Here is a 22,628-nt window from a genome sequence, read left to right on the forward strand (position 1 = left end):
GGGATTTTCTGCTGCGACAGGAACCTTTTCAGTGTACTGTGGGCTTCCAGTGACTCTAATAAGACGCTGTAACCTTCCTTTAAGATCTTAAAGGTGACTTTTCCTTTCAACATTTGTTCAATGTTAGTGATCGCTTCCTTAGGGTTTTTAAAAGGCTTTGTTATGTTGATTGGCGGTACGCGTTGTTTTTGAGCGGTTTTTCCTGATTGGTTATTCCCCCCAAATTGATTGATATTTATATTTCTGCTTATCTTGCCGGCTAGATCGTCGGTGTCTTCATTTGAATCCAAGATTGCAAACGGGTTGGTATGGGGCCATACATAAAGTACGTACTCACTTAGGGGGGAGGGGGGTGTCTAAAATTTGACCGTTTTATATGGAAAAAAACGTACGAAACGGGGGGAGGGGGTCAAAAAACACCCGTACACCGCGTACGTACTTTATGTACGGCCCCTATCGAGTAGCGACTTCTTCAATAAAGTTTGCGAGGCTTTTGTTATAATCTCATCAATCACGGTTTTTGCCTTTTTTCCGAGTTTTCATAATCACTTACATCATCATCCGAATCTCGAGGTCTTGAGGATTTTTCAGTTTTTTCCGTGGCACTTGGTTCTTTTTCTTTTTCGTTTCCTAAGTTGCTTGCATTTTTATTTTCAGTCTTATCCGGAGGGTCAACGTTCTTTCCATTTGCTGACATCACCATTCACTTTTTAGTAAATCACTGTATATATGCGAATGTGAATGCACTTAAAATAATAACTTTGTTTTCGCTAGCTAAGCAATTTTGATTATTGTAATTAACAATTTATTTCAAGAGCTAATTAAAAATGCGACTGTATTACACGGCTAACTGAACTGAAAAACTTGTTATCGTCCCTAGATGTTAAAAATTTTAAAAATTTCATTTACAACTTGCGACAAATCATAGAAGCTAAATTTTTGAGTTTTCAGCCTCCCACATATTTCGACCTCTACCAAAAAACTTCTTTAAGATTTTTGCAGACTCACATAGCGCCAGATAACGTCTTTCGAATTAAGTTATTTTCAGTTAAACGCCTTACATTACAAAATACCATTTTTTCCATTAATTATCCACAATATGTGAAGCGACGTTTTGATTTAATTTGTGAAATCATTTTGTTGTAAAATTAAAGAGGTTGCACCTCACTGCTTTATAATTTGCTGCGCTTGATTTGAAACGATACAAAGACGGTAATTGCTTTTTGTGTGCACATTGACCTTGAAACTCGTCAAAAAAATTTACAAATTTTAGCATCATTTGTCACATAGTTATTACTACTCTGAAGTAAAGTTTTAAAAGGATACGAAACAACGCAACATTCAATAAATAATTGATGGCATGCCTTTTCTATTTACTCTTTTATAAAAACGGTAAGTGTATCGCCATACAACCAAAAAAAAACTGTTCCTTCTTCTGTTTAACGTATTATTACCTAATGTTATATACCGGATATTGTACTTCTTTAGTTTTACCATACATTGAAGCTAAATATTAACGGACACTCAGAGTTCATCTTTAATTTTCGAGTAAACCAGAGATGTTATCGGCTAAAATTATAGGCTTATAAACGGCATCAACGAAATATTCACTCAATTTCCCCGACGCTAATTAATTTGATCTAAGCCAAATCCTCCAGCTTTCTGCTACGGAACTCTGTCTTCCAATCTTACTTCGTACGATACCTTACCGTAAGTTACGAAGAGCGCTTAAATGTGGAAGAGTCTGAGAATTAGAATTTTTTTTACGTCGCGTTTTTCGCAACAGAAAAACAAATGCAAAATCCAAGGTAGCGTAAATTTGACCTTACGTTTTCGTTTAATATAGGAACAACTACTTCAACCCCACCTATATTAACTATTTACACCATCAGGTGAATCTAGCGAAATTCCAACTTCACTCAATGCATCAATTATCCACTTAGGAACTACTCCATCTGCGAACTGCTGTTTCATGAATTTCTTCACGAATTCCGGGAATTTATCATCCTTCACGCTTTCTCGAATGTCACTCATCAGTCGTAACTATTGAGGGAAAGAATAAAATCTAATTGGCCTTTTCGAATTGAAAAACCCAGTTAAACTAACCTGAAACGCAACGTTATGAACACTAAGAAGACTGCACGAGACGGCCTCAAAAGTAGCAATGTGATGTAAATAGGATCGAGTATACGTCTTACAGGTCGTACACGTACATTCATCATCGATTGGCTTCATGTCCAAAGCATATTTTGCCTGTTTCAGATTCAGTTGACCCTCACGCACTAATGCACAGCCGAATCTCTACCAGATGAATTGGAAGTCAGATGGGTAACACAACGAATTCTATATGAAGGACTCACCGCGGTACGTGTTGGAAAAACGCAATCAAACATATCGATGCCCAGCGCAACACAAACCACTAAATCTGCTGCGAATCCTACACCCATTAAGTACCGGGGTTTGTCTTTTGGTAAGAAATTCGTACATAAATTCACTGTCTTCCAGAATTCGTCCTTACTCTCGCCACCACTGCGAAGGGAATTAGTAAATGCTTAATGGTTGAAGCTTAGAATCGTTTCCGGCTCCATCTTACCTAAGACCACCAACAGCAAAGCCCCGAACATCTCTCTTTGTCAATTCTTTAGCACATTCTTCCCGTAATTTCGGATCTAGGCCACCCTGCACAATCGGAAATATACTTTGCTCCTCGTTGCGAGAATGTTGTTCGAGGCATCTGTCCAGCCATCGAATCGTTCTGTGCATAGCTTCTTCGACTCTCGGTCCTTGAGTTGTCGTTTTGACCACATCATCCAACTGCATCACAATATCTTCGAATTGAATTTTTGATAAGACAAGACGAGACATGTCAAACGATCATTTTGGTCATACCAGCACCAATAACATTTTGTATTTCAATTGAATGTTCAGGGGTTAGCAAGCAATTCGACTCATCGAATGGAGATTTAAAGTTCACGCCATTCTCGTCAATTTCAGCTAACTGCAGCAATGAAACCATTTGGAAACCACCTGAATCGGTTAACAGAGCCCGATTCCAACCCATGAATTTATGTAGACCACCAGCTTTTCTCAGTGTTTCGATGCCCTAAAAGACTACACATTCAGCGAATTGCTAATGTTAGTCAAATGTCTTGAACTCACCGGTCTTTGTCCTAAATGGTAAGTGTTGCCCAATATAATTTGACAATTTAGTTTGATTAGCTCATCGGGAAGGACTCCCTTAAGTGTTCCCTGTGTACCAACCGGCATAAATACCTGTTGAGAATACATATTGATTTCCGGACAACAGCAGGAAAGGATCACAGACCTACCGGTGTATCAACATTGCTATGAACAAGACTCATAACACCAACTCGGGCTTTGGTAGTTGAACATTCTGATATCACTTTATATGTTAACGGACAACGCATTTTATTAAATACAATAATAAAATGTAGCCAGAAGAACACATGTACAATGGAAACAAAAATACATTGGTCTGTACTGTCCGTACCCAGAGGTAGTGTCAACATGTATTAGAGAGCCGCCGCGAAAATTGTTCCCAGTAAAAATATACTGAACAAATAGTCCGTGGATTCAAAGTTGACAACTGAACCTTCTCTCGCTTCTCTCTGATAATTCATTGAATTTTGTAGTTTTCTTCCCTTTGATCTAGATAATTTAGGTCACGCGAAGCAAAATCAAACTATTTTTTTCTCTGATGCAAAGGATTTTTATGAGTAGGTTGCTCCAACCGTTGCATTAAGTTTCCTTGACATGGAAATGGAATTTTATTGTTTTTATCGTACGCGCCTTTTTGTCGTGAGATCGATCTGATTAGCAGCAAGAATAAATTTATTAAACATTCCTTGGATCAGAGGCGATCGATCGGTCACGACCTCAAACAAATTGTGGGTTTGGTTTCTTCTCAAACGAAAGCAGCGCGAGAAAAGCGTTCAAAGTTCTAACCAACAAGGAAACTGATCTTCAACAGCGACTCTCATACATGACCGGTTTGAAAAAGACAAAAAAAATACACTAAAATATATCTATCATCTCTTCTCTATACAAAAACTAAACCCGCTATAAAGCGGGTTGTACCACCGCTCGACCTGATAATTCAGGCTAGAGCCTTCGCCACGGCGGAGCGATTACGGGACATTGCGGATTGAATTGGCACATGAATAAGTTGAGGCTTTCGGACACTCCGAGATGTTCCTGCGATCTAGAAGAAGAAACGGGTGCATTCTTCATATGTGATTACCCCAAATTTCTTTAACTAAGACGCAGGATGCTCTGAGACTACGAGGTGGTTCCTTTGGGAATTTCTGCAATTTGACCTGACATCTTAGACAGGTTCCTATCGGCAACAGGAAGGCCGCCATGATTTACATGATGACCGGGAATGGAAACAAAGGATCAACAGATCTGTGTTTCGAGATCTTAACTGATCGTCCCGAACTGATAAATACAAAAAACTGATGCAAAAAACTAAAAATCTTCCCCGTAGCGACGTCATTCCGCTGAAAATTCAAAATGAAAATTTTAAAGCCAAACCAGACACAGTGCGTTAATAGTAGATTATTCACCTCTGTCCACATGTTTATTTAGACGACGGCGAATGGTATAACCCCAAGTGTCTAAATAAACATTTGGACAGAGGTGAATACGCTATTTTATCTACCGACGGCGACACTTTTTCACTGCTATTATTTCACCTAGGTAGATAAAATTAATTTTCAATTTATTTGTACCAAAAATTGAAATTATATGTAAAGCGAACCTATGGCGTAAATTGGGAAAGTCTTTTTCAGTCACATATCACATGGAAGAGGAACCCGAAGGAAATTCCGTCACACGCTTTCATCTAAATATTTTCTAAAGATTTATAAAAAAAAATGCAACTTCATTCATACAAGATTTTGCTGAGCGAGACCAGGTGGACCAGTTTATGTAGTCGTACCAGCACTAGTTCGAGTCTAGTACATTCAGATGTTCATGTTGGCTGGGAATTTTTCCCCTCTTTCATTTTTTGTTAAAAAGGGGAAATGAAGTGTCACTTGCCGATGGCAGTTTAGAAGCAAATTTTTCAAACTGAAATACATTTACTGTGAAATTTCATTAAATCAGTGTTTTTGAACAAGTGGGCAAAGATTTCATTGAAAAAGCAAAAATTGTCATTTCTTACGCAACGGTGTGTAATTGAAATTATAGTACACGTAATAATTGCGCGTAAATTCATAAACAAAACCATCCATACCGTTTTTTTTTGTATTGATCATTATATGTTTACAAAATCTGCGTACACGTCACTGCGCATCACGCCACACGCTAGTTTTGTTTACTTTTGTTTGTTCAAAATTGAGAAAAAGAGAAAATTTTATGGGGTCGCGGGAAATGGTTAACAGTAAACCGTGGAGAGCAAAAGTGTTAATGTAATTTGTTGAAGAAATCTTGTTCGGTAACACTTTCTCGGATTTTTGAGTCCAAGGAATGTGTAAACCTACCATTCCTGTGTTAAGTTTCTTAAAAAAAAAAAAAATTGAGCATGAAGTTCTAGGGCAAACTCTAAAGAGATCGACAAATCAAACAAAATTAGGACGACGTTTTTGTTTGAAACGAAGCTTCATGCGTTAAATAGTTACCTTTTTAAACAAAAAATATTTTAGTTACCCAACTCTTACACATTTCTTCATATTAATTTTGTATAACCAAACGATCTTTTTCCACCAGTTTGTATCACTTCCCGCAACACCTATCCAATATTGAGAGCAAAAACGGTTAATATGAGTGGGGACGACTTTCTATAGAGAACAAATGTATAACGAGTACAGCACGAGGGGATAGAATATTCTCTACGACGTTTCGTGTACAATTTAATCTTTGAAAAGAACTTTAACAATCAGTCCGTCATATAAATTTTTGTATTAAAACAGAATTTTATGAAAGAAATACTGTGATTTCAGTGATAAATACAAACGTAATAGCTACCAATTTGATCGAAGAAAGTAGAAAACGTTTATTCCTACAAAGAAATATAAAATATTGTGTCTTGTGTGTGCTCTGTATTAATTTTTGTTGAACAATCGCATTAAGTTTTGAAAAAGGAACACCTACCTACACACGTATCAACTTTTTTTCCTTCATCTGGATTCGGTTCGTTGGTTAATTGCAGGTAAGTTTTACGATAATGTGTGAATATTTTACGTGCTTAATCTGTGATCATACGAAATAATGACGATAATGACCCTAATTGTATTGCTTTACAACCAAAGTTATTATGACCATCACATAACCTCAATTCACTGATGGTTTTTACTGAAAATGTTCCCATTATTTTTTTTTCTCTCCAACATTCTTCCGTATGTGAAGTGACATCAAATTCACATTTTAAATTTTTCTATCAATTTGCACCTCGCCTTTGATCGCCACTTATGTAACAAGTGATGTTAACTGTTCGTAATTAGGAGAATTCCAAATTGAAATGCATCGATCACTAAAATTTATTCTATGAAATTTGTGTGTGGCAAGTGAATAAAAGTATCGATTTTGTCGGGTCGAGAATAAGGTTGGTGTCTTGCAAATATAAATATTTATTGAATCATTCGATATGACTCAAAAGAGTCATAATATAAGCGATCGTATGTTGCGCTGAAGTACATTCATAACACATTTATATACATACATATAAAATGTCTAGCTTTAAATTTGTGTATAATAATAATGAATCGCGTAGCAAGGCAACGTATATTTTGTTTGGGAAGGTTTTTTTATTATCCAATGATAGGTAGATAGACAATGCAATGGATATGTTTATACTGAAAGGAAAAAAAAAATCTTTCGTAAGAACATCAATTTAGTTCACATTTTTCGAGGAATTTTTTATGTATAAATATGGAGGAATCATTACGCGAGATACTGAGGCGACCACGTATAAAAACCTGATAAACAATTAAATTTCAATTAATTTTTCCATTTATCGTACGGCACGTTGGCATTACATTTTTTTCAGAAATGTTTGTTTAATAACCAAAACATTGGGTAGATAAATTGATTTGAATTATTGATATTAGCAAAACTTGAATTGCGTTCTCGAATGGTTCTGATTCCCCTTCAACTTGAGACGTACGATAAGTCAAGGTGAACGAACATTAGGAATCTCTTTTAATATTTCGTTGAACTAAGCGCAAAAAACGAGTTTTTTTACGAGCAAAAAAAAATTTATGATAAAAAATATAAACAACGTGGACGGACATGGGAATTCAAAGCGGGTCTTAAGGTATTTTTGTTTCCATTTTTCCTTTAATTAGTTTGTCAATGAATTTACATTGTAAATTTATTGTTACATAATAGGTACTGTCGGTACTACACGAATTGATCGGTTGATTATCATATAAACGCTTATAATTTGTGTAATTTATAGAAAAAAAAAATCAACTGAACTGATACACGTTTCTCTCAAGCTATGACACGTTTTTAACGAGTCAGCTATATGAACGAACGATTGAAAATTGAATTCATAAAAAGGTTTTTTTTCGTAATGTCTACAATTTGTCTAATCTTCGTTTTGAATTAGTTTGACACAGTAAATACTACGTGGTTTTGGAATAAAACATAGGCCCGTACGAAGGGCGTGTACGCAATGACTAGTGGTCCGTAAAATTTGTATAGATTGAATATGTGTACTGCATCTATAACTATCTATCTACCTATCACTCCCGTTAATCTTCTCTTTATATTGGGCTCCAACAGTTCAATATAGCTGTATTGAACTACACTTGCATATATCTAGTTGTACGTAAATAGGTCACACATTAGCTATAACTTTCCTCCAGGTAGCAACCCTCTATGTATCGTTTTAACCGAGTCATCCTGACTGAATCCCAATAAAATCAAATATGATGGATGTCTGTGACCTTGTTAGAAAATTTAAAAGAGCACCATCATTTTACGATCTTTCTGAAAGAACAGGTTAAGACACCCACGAAGGCAGGCATCAAATTTATTAAACGCATTCATCCCGAGTAAATATGAAAGTCTCAAAGGTTTGAAAATAGACGTCTCACAATACAAAGGATTTGAGACGTTTCTTTTCGAACCTTTGAGACTTTCATTTTTACCCATTGTGTGAGACGTTAACTCAAAGAAAAACTTTTTTTTTTATGGGAATCGTTATATAGACTTTCCCAAACCTAGTTGGCGCCACAGAGAAATTTTAATTCTACGGTGAAGCATAACATCCGATCCCGTAATCCATGTTTAAAGCTTCTCTTAATTGCATATAGCTCCGTCGATATTATGCGAAAAATCTTTACCTTGCAAAGCCCTCTGGAGCCAGTCGACCGAAATGAATTCACGCCATAAGAGCGGTCAAAATTCAAAATGGAAAGTGCAGAGGTCTTTTATAACGTAGCGTCATTTTCATATAAGGAAGCGTTGAAATAACTATTTAGGTTCACTTTTTCATCGAATCGTTCACTTAAAATTCAAATTTTAGGCATACTTACGGCGTGAATTATTAAAATTGGTTGACTTTTACTAAAGAACTAAAGTTAGAGTGGCGATAGACAAACGGCATTTTTTCTTGCTGATTCGCATGTCCACAAAAAATTTCCCCTAGTAAACCCACAGTATTTCGGACGGGTCTAAGAACCAGTTTATTTTAAATGTGAATTAATCGAGAACCAGCAGACATAAGTATTTGTTCTACATTTACATCGTATTAAAATAAAATAATTTTTGTCATTAGTGATGTAATGCATCTATCCCTTTGGAAAAGCCCTTTTTAATATGAATTTGGTTTCGGAGTTGAGTATTTACGTCTTCCTAAAACACAAGCCTAAAAATGTGTCAAATCCTGACGTAACACCTCAATTAACTGGCTCTTATAGAACGGTTAACACTATTTCTTCCACTTTTGGCATTGTTCTTCGAATATTGTTGAACCACGTGAAACTGAATTAAGTTCTGGTGTTTTTATCCAAGGTTAGTAATTCAATGAATTACTAATTCATTTAAAAACTAAATTTTCAATTTTTATTCTGAATGTTGTATTCCTCTTCACTGGTTCAGTCCAGTGGTTTGGATCGTAGAGCGCTTGCTTCATATGCAAGAGATCTGGGGTTCAAATCTCGTCTGGGCGCGTACAACAAAAATTTTATTTCCAAATTTCAATTTCATTTCAAGTAATCTTGCAATCTTCATGCATAAAAAAAATAAATTTTTAATTTTGCAGATAGAGGCGCTACGGGGGAATGTTGCGTTTGAATACGCTGTCTTGGCATAATCAAGAGAGATAAGTTTAGGAACTTCCCGAGCAGTGAAAATAGTTGCTCTAGATTTTGTGAGGAATATTCAATTGAATCGGTTGATAGAATGTTCTAGAAATATTTAAGGGTGACAATCTGGGATTGTTCGGTCCTTTTTTCTAAGTTTACGAGATCTGAAATAACTGACATCAATCAATGTCATTTTATTTATTTCCTTTATACTCGTAAAACGGACAGAAATATGACAGGAAATCAAAAAAGTAAAATTGTTTTCTCATTATAAGTGACACGAATGAAACATTTTGTAAAAATGCATGCAGTGATTCAAAGAATTTCTATTTTCTCACCTTCACAATTCAATTCTGTTAAATCCGACAACAATTCCATGTATTATTATGAAGAAACGGTTTCTATTTGTTCATATTAATCTAATGGTTTGAGATAATTCACCCACTGTCGACTGTCCTTCTCTTTTGCATACCATTTGATTGTACCAATAATTTTTTTTTTTTGAAAATCAGTGGTAAAATCACCTTTTTCAATCCGTCTAAAATTATGCTGCGTACGAAAACGATCAGCTGTGTAAGCCCTGAAACGTGATTCCTTTCGTACGTCATATTATTATAAACTAATTTATTATAAAGAGTACAAATTACTGACATACATTTCGATAATATCAAATAGTAAACGTACTTAGTACTTATACTTACCTATAAGTTACACTAAATACTTCACCTGATATATCGTGTCATGAACTGTTGATGCTAATTATCACAGCGTGTAGTGAACTATAGGCTTTTTGGATCGTTCCCCTTAGCTGTTGGTTAATGTTTCGTAAAAGAAAAAAAAACAGAGTATATGGATCACGTATGTGTACATTGAACACACACAAGTGTGCAATATATGTTAAATAAATGATAAATGCAAATAATTTAAGCAAAAAAATGGGTAACATTCAGCAAATTTACCATATTGCAACGGCTCAAAACTTGGTATGCATTTTAAAGGAATGTGAACTGACGTACTAAAAATAATAAAGCATGAACAAAATAGCATTTGTTGGGGATGTTCGTTATAAAGTTTATCGTAAAAAGGTTTTTTTTTCGAACCGGAAATCTTTCCGTATTAGAATGTGTAGTATGACTTCCGCCATTCATTCGGTTCATTTGTATGAAGATAGATAAAACTAGGAATCACAGTCTAGGATGGTTGAACCCGCCGTTGCGTTTTTTTTTTTGTGCATGAAGAGAGTTTAAACTACGTCGAATCCTTAAACTAGATTCAATTACCAATTGCTAACCGTTCCCTTGCAATTTTCTTGTTCCACTTTGTGATTTATTAGCTACCTCAGCTATAACGAAAGGTCAGCCCAATTGTTTTGAAATAACGTTTACTGATATCTCTATTAAACCCGCCAAGCGCTGTTTGCCCTCATATTCCCATCGGTAATAGTTTCTAAATTCTTCGTTAATTATACTAGCAACGAATACTATATACCAGCCTATACCAGCCAACTGACATTTTTATTGATTTCTTTCAACAAAATAATACAACGAACTTAGCGTGACATCGTACCAGATGGGCATTTTCTCTTTTATTTAATTTTTTCCATCCAGTAATAATACCAAGTCAACTTGTACTCATTACACACCATAATACAACACCGTCATTTCAGTTAAGTTGTTTTATTGCTTTGTAGAACACCTTCAAATCATTGTGAAATGAAAATATTAGATGTTGTAAGTTTAATGTTAAAGAGGAACTGAATTCTGCCGTAATATACACCGGCTAAGTGGAGTATTAATGGTGATTATTGACTTGATATTATTTAATTGCAACACCAAGACAAATTATATTTCATAGACACGGGTTGATTTTATTCATAATTTCTGTAAAACTCCAATTATATGCGTCAACAAAAACGGATCTCTACCCGCTTCAAATTGTTACATGAACTGTGAAGGATATATCAATCAATTTATAACAATTCTCTGAACATGGTGAAACTGTGGGCCATTAGAAATTCATTAGTTACACAAAACATTGTTCGTTACTCCACTTAGAATGTAATGAGAACGAAAAAATTTATTTTTAAATCAAATTCTTAGAGTCTATCAAGAAATTGTATAGTTTCAACAAGTTTTGAAGTAACCAATTGCTGCACATAATATTCCCTCTGATTTAAATATATCGCATTGAAATAATAGGCAGGAAATTCTAATTTATCATCGCTACCGAATAGGAAAAGATTTCATTGATGTTTTCAAAAGTGTATGCTGTAGATGTGTGAGACACGACGCGTCATAATGACAGTGATAAATCATATAAAATGATTAACAATTGATGAAACTTAGTAGACCTAAGATAATTAGTAAATCAAGCAGATCTGTGTCGATACGTTCTTACGAAACAAAGTCCTTGGAATCATATTAACGATACTAAGGAAACGTAAACGATGTTGGTTGCTCTATATGTTGTTTGTGCCGAATTTTATTAATATTAATTTTCATCTTGCTACGCACCTTCTATTTTCGTTACAATTCGTTCGTAGCACATTTGGTCTGTTTATTGAAGAACTAAATTTTTCTTTGTAGAATTTATTAACAAAAAGGTCCACTTCTTCAACCAAAGCAAATTCAATGCGTATTCTAGCTTAATGGGTCAACAAACACTGTTCGTAAAAACTAGTAAATTTTGTAGAATTTTTATGAGGATCATAGGCTGACGACATAGCCAATTTTTCCTATTTTACCCTGGCATATTTTTTATCTTGACTTATTCTCGCTAAATAGAACATTTCGATGATTTTCTAGCATTAACTCCATTGCATTGTGTTGAATTGTTCCGCACATCTTAGCTATTTCTGACGAACTTATATCACACAAAAAATACCCTGGGACCGGATCAATCCTTTGCTTCTGTAACGTTTTCAATTAAGATTAACAGATCTATTAGGTACAGTGACGTTCCTAACATATTTTGAATCTGATTACACATACGACAGTCATCTCAGCAGTTTTACTATTGGATCTATTACTTCATTTGAATTAAGTGTTCTCAATTGATTCGTTTCAACTTGTATACACTTCAATGACATAATAGTCATTGGTCTACTTCATGTTTTTGGCTATAGAAGCTCGAAATTGTTCCGACAATAGTCGACCAAAATTCGATGAAAGATCATATTAGTCAGAGCTTGTTGTTTATTCCTGAAGTTGTTATCGCTTACAGAAGACAGCCATCCGTTACAGGTTAATATCAACATCGATTATTCGACCTATTTTTTACTGAATTTTAAATTGTTAACATGCAAACATTTCTGCATCGAACTGATAAGTGAATATAAATAGAAATCTTTTGGAATTTTTTTTTCTCTCTTTAATTAAATAGAAAAAAAAAATATTTGCATTTACGTAACAGCAATGTTATATTAAATCTCATGTAAAAAGTGATAGATCAATAAGCGGACGAACATGCCATTTCTGAGCATAATATCACTTTATCGTATAATGTGACTTTTGCAACGAAAGTCGAAAGTAATACTTAATGTTCCTTTACACTGTTGATTATATAGTTTTCGCAACGCATTCACATTAATTCTGTTGAGGTTTTATACATTTCCTCACCAAACACGCCAGCGTCCAGAGCTCAATCGTAAACACATTCCGTTAAAAATTCGTAACGAAAAAAAAACCTGATTTTCCATACATAAGACAGACGTTCTATTTCTAAATCAGAAGGACCCGTATCCCATTCAATGTGTTACACATTCAGTTATACATGCGAAGCTCCTACACAAATTGCCTAAAAAAACTATTCGATAAGGTTAACCATAACCATAGAAACTGATGCTAATGGTGTTTCAGTTACAAATACACATAAAGACCGTACGGACGATGAACAGAAAATGTATACAGTTAAAAAAAGCCACCATAACCTTCATTCACATCCATGTGTACCGTTCAGTGAATTAACTTTCATTGAAGTCTCTTTTTTATTCCGATCTGATTTTACGACCTTGCACTTGACAACATTTATAGTGGTCGTGGCTTTAGAAATTTCTCAATCGAATATTACGAAAGCATTTTAGAGTCTTGATTGGATGAGTGATCGTTTATATTCCAGAATTACACGTTCAATGTAATAAACTCTCGAACAAACTTAAGTTCTGTGTTCAAATTTTTGTCCATTCATCACATGCATCGTTTTTTTTCCATTACAACGAATTTTACCATAAGCCTCACAAAAGAGAAATGTTTGTTCATTTGCCTGCTTTAGTGCGGCGTTCATTATTCTATTTTGAAATGTGAGTGTGCATGAATATATTAATGGCATTTTACAAACACAGCAAATACCATCAGCAAGTCCAACACTGAGACTACTTTCTCGGTTTCAGTTAATAATCGTTTCTATTTTGATATATTGCTGTGGTATATTTGGTACGAAAGAATTACAACGTATACAAAACTGACCTATACCATTTTTGTTGACTATTTTTTATATGTAGACCATTGCGTTATGCATTAATTTTGATTAATGTCTTTTATTGATTGAAGAATTCTGGTCGTTTTGAGAGTATTACGGAAGCGAATGAACAAAGAAAATGCGTGGGATGTGCAGAGGAAATGACAACTCAAAAAAATATTAAATAAAATCGAGGAAATAAGGGAACGCCATGTGTACACAACAGAACTTAGCTCTGATTAAACGCAGACGGAATCGCACATCAATATCACCGAAATTTTATTTTCGAATTGAGTCTGTTTCTTCATTCTAATCGCCGTTTATTTTTGGCAAATGATCAAGTTAGTTTCGTTATATCGATTGCATTATAGTCACTCATTTATAGTTACCGTCATGCCTCCAACTTTCGTTTTCATTTTTCGTGCGTTATTATGTAATGTTGTATATACCTCCGTTCACATTAGTTGATTTACCTGAAGGGGCGAACTAGTTTGATTTTCTTTTATGTCGTCGTTTCTACAAAAATATATACGCGCGCGAACTGACCTAATTACGTTTTACCTATAAGCTAATTAAAATCGACTTTTCTTTTCTTTATTACAGATCGCTTTTCCTGTCAGAAAGAGGTCTGAACATGTTCATCGAGGATGATGTGCAGTAAGTATATTTTTTGAATAAAAATTAAAATTATTTTTTTTTTTTCCGAAGCCATCTCATGAGAGAGTGATTGCGTGTGGGTACAGACACATCTTCTTATGAAATGATTCATATGACTTCATCATAACACCGATAGCATTTTTTAGAATTAAAATTACTCGTTACACACACCATCCATGGCGTGACTAATAATCGTACCAGCACACATAATCCCAACATTTTCTTATCTGTGAAAGCTATGTCTTCGGTCTTCAATCTGAACTTCAACTTTAAACTATAGCCTTTCTTCTATTCCGTTCTTTCTTTTTTCAAATCAACAACTTGTATGATTGTGATATATGGCTGTGCGACCTTGAGCGTACGAATGACAGATTTTTTACAGTCAATTAAAAACGCGAGATAATGAGACACAAAGATGAAAAGGCAAAAAAATGATATCTTCGAGTCAAATTTCATTGTCATTGGCTATCTGGTTCGAATGATTGAATCCCTTTGTAAGCAAAGATTACATGAATTTGAATCATTCTTTACAAAACTGTATCCTAAATACATGAATAAGTACAATGAATAGGGCATAGTGATGTGTACTTTAGGCTTTGAGCTTTTGTTACATAAAAACATAAATCCATTTCTAAACTCTAGGTTTACGATCAAGGTGTTTCCGTGAATTTTATAACTTAAACCTGTGCAAAGTACAAATTATTTGTGAGGCGAGTTTGCTTCAACATTTGTAAAATTTCAATGTTGAAATGGTTCAACTGAAATGGTGATGGTTGGAAATCCAATCGTCTAGACAGTGAGATATGTAAGATATTTAAACTTTAAACATCCAAAAGAAAATCAATCGACAAATGAGAATTATTTAGCGTAATACCCGCTTGCAATTTTGACTACTATTTCATAGTTGCTTTCGGCGATGTACACTACAATTTTTTACATTCAATGCCCATTTTGAGAGCTTGTCTTATTTGAGTTTTCGATGTACATCAGCTCTGTATAGACGTTGTCTTTATCACTCTCCAATTGTGTCGCTCTAAGTTGAACTCTTACATCCACAAACTGTTGTTTTCTATTCCGAACATACACAAAACTTGGATGGGAAAACCTTTAACTATTTGAAACGATATTTAGCAAGGGATTCGTTCGAGTCCTATCTTATTTGATACAGTAACGCTTATGCCACTTGTTATATGTTCTCAGTTTAAAATTGAACTTCAATACCGGCTACAGATAAGATTTGGAATAGATTTAAAGTTTAGTGACTGATAACACCGAACCGTCCGACTAAATATTTCTAAAAAATTTTGTTTTTCCAGTCAGTTGATTAGAGTTCGCTCAATAATTCGGTAGGGTTAATAGTCAACAGTGTTATCGGGAGTTATACATTTTCTCAACGAAAAATGTTTCAAATATTCGAATGCCTTCTGTACGTACAGGTGGTTCTTCGTCTTATTAAATTAATTTTTGTTTTAAATATTTTCACTGAATCGAATTGATTGCATAATTAACCTTGGTGTTTTGCATATAATTTCAGCATGGAAAGCTTTTGGGTGCAAACAGCAATTGGCGCCATCAACGCCTTGGCATTCGTTTGCGATGTTATATCATTTCCAGTATACTTAATGCTGCAGAAGCCATGGCGGCGTCGAGAGCTGTCCAAACGTATTAAGGTAATTAATTTTCGAATGTTATTTGAGCAGTCCATCGGAGTTCAGATTATTTTTACGATTGACTGATCGATTTTCCATATTTGCGGTTTTTGTTCACTGCCCATCGTGAAATGTATCGTTGCGTTAGGTACTAGATAGATCTATAGTAATTTGAGACAACAAAAACCCATTTGTGTGTATGAGAGACAGTTTCTATAAATATTTTCAATGATCGTCACGTTTTCGGAATTTTATACTTACTTAGAACTTACTGTGTGATAGGGTTATAACAGCGAAATTCACAAAGTTTAAAAATAATCTGTCGCGTGATACAATCGCAATACAAACACTTGGATTCGTAATGCGTGAACAGACGAATAGCGCGGCGACAAAGAGATGTGTTGTATAGTTTTTGTTGTTGCTGTTTTTGAAATCCGTCTGTTGTACCAAAGTTCCAAAGTTCAAGTAGCTGACGAAAAATTACAGAGAGTCAAGCACTTTTTAAATTTGAAAATGAGTGTTTAAGCCGCGTTTATCGTAGATTGGAAAATATTCGAAAAATCTTATCTCGCTTGGGTACGACGATTAAAAATTAATGGGGATCAAACAGACATTCTAATCTATAATCAGTGAGAGATTTTTATTTTTTTGAAATTCAATTAAGTCCGATGGGTTTGATTTATCTAAAAAAAAATGTAAAAAAAGTTTGACGGTTGCGTTGTTGTCTTTATGCAGTCAAATTAAATTTTTTGTCGTTAAGATTATCGTACTTAAAAAGTTGAACGATAAACAGTCTTTGTTTTAGCTTCTTCTTTTATTTTATTTTTTTGTGTGATTTGTATTGATAACAAATCGGTGAGCGCTTTTTATTTATCTCTGCCTGCATTGTGGTGTACTATGCGTACTATGCCCGATTATTGGAACATTTAATTATTGTAATGTCATTGATAAACATGATAAACACATCGCCAATGAATTGTTGCTACCTTAGGTCAAACAATCATTTTCTGTTATTATTTTCAATTTTATCTCAGTTTTCCTATCACTGACTGTGCAAATTACCAGCTCGTGACTCCCCTTTCAGTATGTGCAGAGACAATTTGTGAACTTGTAAACTATCTCTCTAATGATAATGATGCTTACATTATAATCGCAATTGTAATAATCGAATTTAAAAAAAAAATGTTTCTGTTGCATATGTAATGTGTGTAATGTAAACACAGTTTAAATTGCGTAATTTGTCGAAGATAAATGTCTGACTGGAGTCAATTTAACGCAGACTTTGTTTTTAATTGAACACATTGGCGCTTCTGTTTTCGACCAAATAGACCTTCACACATTGTATGCGGGTGTACAGTGTTGTCGTTTAAATAGATCGACCGTGATGAATAAATTTATTATTTAACATCCAATTCAATGATCTCGCATTTATCACAAGTCCACGGTCTCGGCTAATTTACTATCTGCTGCTGGATTGATATCATTTATTGTAGGTGGCAAACTCTCTTCCTAAACCTATTTAATCTTCTGATTAGATCTGATTTAATCCGCCTTAATATTGGTGAATCCTTCTGAATTTGCCATGTTTTTTGAACAGCAATTAAGAAAAAGTAGAAATTATTGGAGAGATTAGTGATAAGTTAGTACTAATGTCACTTCTTACTCTGCGGATTATGATATGCCAAAGTGAAATTTAATGGAGTTTCATCGAAGCTTTAATGCAACTTGATGAATAGGATTGTGCTACCCACAATGCTGACGAATTACTTGATGGTAGTGATGATTCCTTCTTTAGCCCGATCGAAGAAGAATCCGGAACAGCTCAAAGTATGTAGGTCGGTCAGTATGGGATTGTCATTATAAATGAGAAGATTAGACAAACATTGACAACAACGAATTTTTGTCAAAGAATTTTGCTGGGGTAAAGACCACCTTTGATGTCCTACGTTCATAATTTGTTCTCGTATTACATGTAAAATCATTGTCATAACCATTTCTCTCATTTTTTTTCCATTCACAGGCCAAGACAATCAGCATGGACGATAAGCAAGTCACTTATCGTACAACCGAAACGCCGCGTGAAATTCACGTAAAAATGCTACAAAACAACATTGACACGCTGGAGAAAATGTTCAGTTTTGTGACGAAAATTCACATGAACAAACGATGCCTGGGCACACGTGAAATACTCAGCGAAGAGGATGAAGTTCAGCCGAATGGCCGTGTGTTCAAAAAGTACAACATGGGCGAATATAAATGGAAGAATTTCATTGAAGTGGAGCGGCTGGCTGCTTGCTTTGGACGAGGATTACGTGAATTGGGACAAAAGCCGAAACAGAACATTGTCATTTTTGCGGAAACCAGAGCTGAATGGATGATCGCAGCCCATGGTTGTTTCAAACAAAATATTCCAGTAGTTACGATCTATGCGACGTTAGGAGACGACGGTGTCGTGCATGGTTAGTTTATTGGTTAATGTTAAACTGTTCGTGGGCGTTTCATGACTTATTGTTTCTCGTACAGGTGTCAATGAAACCGAAGTTACAACAATCATCACTACACATGAATTGTTGCCGAAATTGAAGGTCATTTTGCACCAAATGCCTAATGTGATCAATGTTGTGTATATGGAAAGTCAATTACACAAAACCGACACAAGTGATTTCAAGGCTGGCGTTAAAATTATTCCATTCTCGCAAGTCATTCGCACTGGAGTTGATAGCAAATTCCAACCGAATCCACCAACTTCTGAAGATATTGCAATCATTATGTACACGTCTGGTTCGACGGGTACTCCAAAAGGTGTACTATTGTCGCATAAAAATTTGGTAGCCACAATGAAAGCATTTAGTGATATAGCTAAAGTACAACCCGACGACGTTTTAATTGGGTAAGGTTGAGTGTTTTAAGCGTCACAGAGTTGGAAGTTTCATGAAATTTATTTTCCAGATTTTTGCCCTTGGCTCATGTCTTTGAATTGTTGGCTGAAAGTGTATGCCTTCTGAACGGCATTTCTATTGGCTACTCTACTCCTCTGACATTGATTGATTCAAGTAGTAAAATTATGCGCGGTTGCAAGGGAGACGCATCGGTTCTAAAACCGACTTGTATGACAACTGTACCGGTATGTGAAATCAGTGCATATCCGTAAATCAGTGATTGAAACTAACGAACGCACCTCTCTTTCCCACAGCTAATCTTGGATCGAATTTCGAAAGGAATAAATGATAAAGTGAATGGTGAGACGCCATTCAAAAAAGCCTTCTTTAAGTTTGCCTACGCCTACAAAGCCAAATGGATTCAGCGCGGATACACAACACCTCTTCTCGACACGTAAGTCTAATGTTTTTCTTGTGTTGCATCGAAACTCTTTACTGACATTCCGTTCGTCTTTCAGAATTATATTCAAAAAAGTTGCTAAATTGATGGGCGGCAAGGTGCGACTTATGTTATCTGGTGGTGCACCACTTTCACCGGACACACATGAACAAATTAAGTTGTGTCTCTGTGTAGATGTTATTCAAGGATATGGTCTAACGGAAACAACATCCGGTGCAACTGTCATGGATGGTAAGTGACGAATTGCATTAGGGTTGCAATAGTTGCTAGATCAATAAAAAATTCTCTTTCCGCAGAATGGGATATGAATTACGGACGAGTTGGAGCTCCATCGACAATGTGTGATATTCGTTTGGTCAATTGGGAAGAAGCTGGTTACCGTGTAACAAATAAACCGTTTCCACAAGGTGAAATCATCATTGGCGGAGACAGTGTGTCAAGAGGCTACTACAAATTGCCGAACAAAACTGAGGAAGAATTCTTCGACGAAGATGGCAAAAGGTGGTTCAAAACTGGTGACATTGGTGAATTCCATGCTGATGGTGTACTTAAGATTATCGGTAAGTTTTCGATCGATAAAAGGATCTCCTGGTCAGACGACAATAACGATGATAACATTCGCAGATCGAAAGAAAGATTTGGTGAAATTGCAAGCTGGCGAATATGTTTCGCTCGGTAAAGTGGAAGCCGAACTGAAGACTTGTGGTGTGGTTGAGAACATTTGTGTGTATGGCGATTCATCAAAACAGTTTACCGTGGCGTTGGTGGTGCCAAATCAAAAACACTTGGAAGACATTGCGTTGAAGAATGGTGTCACTGGCGTTGAATTTGAAGATTTGTGCACGTCACCGGTTATGGAAAAAGCTGTCATCAAAGAGTTAGCTGAACACGCCAAAAAATGTGAGTAAAATGACGATTTTTCCGATGAATATATTCAATATATTCGCCTCGATATACTGTGGCAGGAATCAATAGCTTTCCGATAGCTTTGCATTCCAATCAGTCGAGGCAAGAGCATAGACCAAACTCATACTGCCGTACTATGTCTACAGCAATTCAATGTCGTAGAAAAGTCTAATTTGAGTTACAGATTTAAAGATAATAATTGAAGGACATGCGCGTTATGAGTGTTCCTAGGTTTCTGTTTACATTCAAAAGCAAGTCGTGTGTATTGCTTGGAACAGGCTAATTTTATGGTAAATAAATTCAGTCGTCGTTTTGAGAAGGCGTGATTGTAATTGTTAATGGTTGCTATTCGGTGTCAGACGTTTGCATGTGAGCTTATCTGAAGCTGACCTTTTTACAGATATAACCTCACAGCTTGTCTGCAACGGAAAGATACCGACTGATTGTTAGTCGTTTACATCCACTATCGTCCCCTTTCACAACACTGTTGCATTTGCTTTTCCACTACCTGAAAATTGACCTGTCCCGAACATTAGTTGAAGTGAAATAAATTTCTTGTTGGGAAGCGGAACCCACATTTTATACCTCATTGTCCTGAATTCGCCGGAACAGAGCGCCGTATTCTAAACCGAATTTTGCATTTCAGGTAAACTACAGCGATATGAAGTACCAGCTGCCGTCACACTATGCAAAGACGTTTGGTCACCCGACATGGGCTTGGTAACGGCCGCATTTAAACTGAAACGAAAAGATATTCAAGATCGGTATCAGCACGACATAAATCGTATGTACGCGTCATGAAATCATTAGAGATATTCGGTTAAACACACACATACACAGTCTTAGCAGTGAGAAAGGTGTAGGAAAATTATCCGTTTTTTTTTCATCGTTTCATTTTTGTTCTTCGTTCTTTCATACAACATATTACATTTACGGCCTGTAAATAAATTAATTTTTAGAAAATAATTTAGAAATTCACCTAAAGAAAAAATCGTTATCGTCACCGCAAATTATCATTTTTCGTTTGCAAATTAATAAATTTTTTCCATTTTCAATTTTCGATAAGTCCATAAAGTGCAAGAAAAATGAAAAATGAATTAGAAAGAAGGCGAACGAGAGAGTGTTTTAATGTCCAAATGTATTAAACAAAAATGAGAGTAAAAGATTTGATTGAAATAATTTAAAACAAAAAATTAATGAAAAGAGAAAGAAAGAGGAATATAGTTAGCAAAACGTACCCTAAGAAAAACGACGGACTGATGCGCGGAGTTTTATTGTTAGCTAGAATTTATAATTATATTTTGGTGGAGAGGAAAAATCAACCCGCGGAGTAAAGTAACCTATAATATTGTACAGAGAGATAGTAGTTTGTAGTTGTGTAAGAGCAAAGGATTAACAGTAACGAAAATGGAAACATTAACAAACAGAAAAATAACAGATACCAATTACAACAAAACACAATGATATCACAAACAAAAAGAAAATGAAATTGTTTACATAAAAAATGTAGTCACTACTGGTAGTTTATTATGATCTTAGTTTTAGTCGTAAATTTGGAAAAAAAGAAAAACAACAGAAAATTGTAAAAAAAGAAGAAAATTTAGAAATTCGAATGAAAGTAATTATGTGAATGTGTGAAATGAAAAAAAAAAATAATTTGTTGCTTATAATAATTGCATGTATAATTGTCTCAAATTTGACAAAGAAATTCTTATTATTACAAAAAAAAAATGTAAAACTCATGAACCATAAATAAAAATAAAAAAATTGTAATTCACGCGTATATAAAAATTAATTACAAATTTTCTGAATCATTTACGTAAATTCTATAAAAATTAATTCAATAAAATTAATTGAAAAAATAAAAATGAAAATCTGACAACAAAGAGTGAAAAAAACTAATCTTCCCAATCCGAACGATCCGGATAATATAGACCAGTGACCCACAGCACTTTAATTCCACATAAGGCGACAGTTTGAAATGCATATTATCCGATCTGAGTAATATAGCGACCCTAACGAGTGTATAACTCGTCCATCTCACATCATAGAGATCTAAATCGGTGTCATAGTGCTTTCAAATAACAAATGACATTTCAATGTAAAATTTGTAAGGGCTCGTCCTGCCAGACAATTCAAATATTCGAATTTTCAGTCTGGCACTACATACCTTTCAATCAAATTTTTTAGTTTTTAAACTCTTTCGCCATTCGGCTTCAATACCTGTATTTTGATACCAATTGATGTGTGACTGTCTACAGAGATACTTGCGACCTTTCAAAAAGTTAAAAAAAAAGTCGTAGAAAAATGTGTTTCATATCGGGGGTAGTGCAATCATATGGCAAAA

General features: G+C 35.0%; 2 protein-coding genes across 6 annotated transcripts; one reads left to right on the top strand and one right to left on the bottom strand.

The window, feature by feature from the left end:
- Positions 1-1,814: 1,814 nt before the first annotated feature.
- Positions 1,815-3,519, bottom strand: LOC119071704 (queuine tRNA-ribosyltransferase catalytic subunit). Its single transcript, XM_037176698.1, has 7 exons — positions 3,330-3,519; positions 3,160-3,273; positions 2,890-3,103; positions 2,594-2,828; positions 2,361-2,529; positions 2,107-2,301; positions 1,815-2,043 (listed from the first exon to the last, which is right to left on the bottom strand). The coding sequence occupies exons 1-7, from the start codon at positions 3,426-3,428 to the stop codon at positions 1,873-1,875; spliced, it is 1,197 nt and encodes a 398-aa protein (XP_037032593.1). The 5' UTR covers positions 3,429-3,519; the 3' UTR covers positions 1,815-1,872.
- A 1,528-nt stretch (positions 3,520-5,047) lies between these two features.
- On the top strand, positions 5,048-21,837 carry LOC119071703 (long-chain-fatty-acid--CoA ligase 3). 5 transcript variants are annotated; one of them, XM_037176694.1, is made up of 12 exons: positions 5,053-5,191; positions 5,808-6,172; positions 14,334-14,387; positions 15,922-16,057; positions 18,057-18,495; positions 18,560-18,926; positions 18,986-19,160; positions 19,230-19,369; positions 19,434-19,606; positions 19,672-19,935; positions 20,000-20,275; positions 20,928-21,837. In XM_037176694.1, the coding sequence occupies exons 3-12, from the start codon at positions 14,365-14,367 to the stop codon at positions 21,080-21,082; spliced, it is 2,148 nt and encodes a 715-aa protein (XP_037032589.1). In that variant the 5' UTR covers positions 5,053-5,191; positions 5,808-6,172; positions 14,334-14,364; the 3' UTR covers positions 21,083-21,837. The 5 variants fall into 5 exon arrangements, with proteins under 5 accessions (XP_037032592.1, XP_037032589.1, XP_037032591.1 ...); XM_037176696.1 differs by having other exon boundaries at positions 5,079-5,191; positions 5,934-6,172; XM_037176697.1 differs by lacking the exon at positions 5,808-6,172 and having other exon boundaries at positions 5,048-5,191.
- Positions 21,838-22,628: the final 791 nt, after the last annotated feature.

This window comes from Bradysia coprophila (assembly GCF_014529535.1).
Source record: "Bradysia coprophila strain Holo2 chromosome IV unlocalized genomic scaffold, BU_Bcop_v1 contig_5, whole genome shotgun sequence".
NCBI classification, from domain to species: Eukaryota; Metazoa; Arthropoda; class Insecta; order Diptera; family Sciaridae; genus Bradysia; species Bradysia coprophila.

Excerpts from the sequence above, each read along its gene's own strand:
- LOC119071704 (XM_037176698.1), bottom strand. The coding sequence starts at position 3,428 with ATGCGTTGTCCGTTAACATATAAAGTGATATCAGAATGTTCAACTACC. Across the intron at positions 3,274-3,329 it reads ATAGCAATGTTGATACACCG|GTATTTATGCCGGTTGGTAC; the intron begins GTAGGTCTGTGA and ends TATTCTCAACAG. Across the intron at positions 2,829-2,889 it reads ACAAAATGTTATTGGTGCTG|ATATTGTGATGCAGTTGGAT; the intron begins GTATGACCAAAA and ends TTCAATTCGAAG.
- LOC119071703 (XM_037176693.1), top strand. The coding sequence starts at position 15,788 with ATGTTTCAAATATTCGAATGCCTTCT. Across the intron at positions 16,058-18,056 it reads AGCTGTCCAAACGTATTAAG|GCCAAGACAATCAGCATGGA; the intron begins GTAATTAATTTT and ends TTCCATTCACAG. Across the intron at positions 18,496-18,559 it reads AGACGACGGTGTCGTGCATG|GTGTCAATGAAACCGAAGTT; the intron begins GTTAGTTTATTG and ends TTTCTCGTACAG.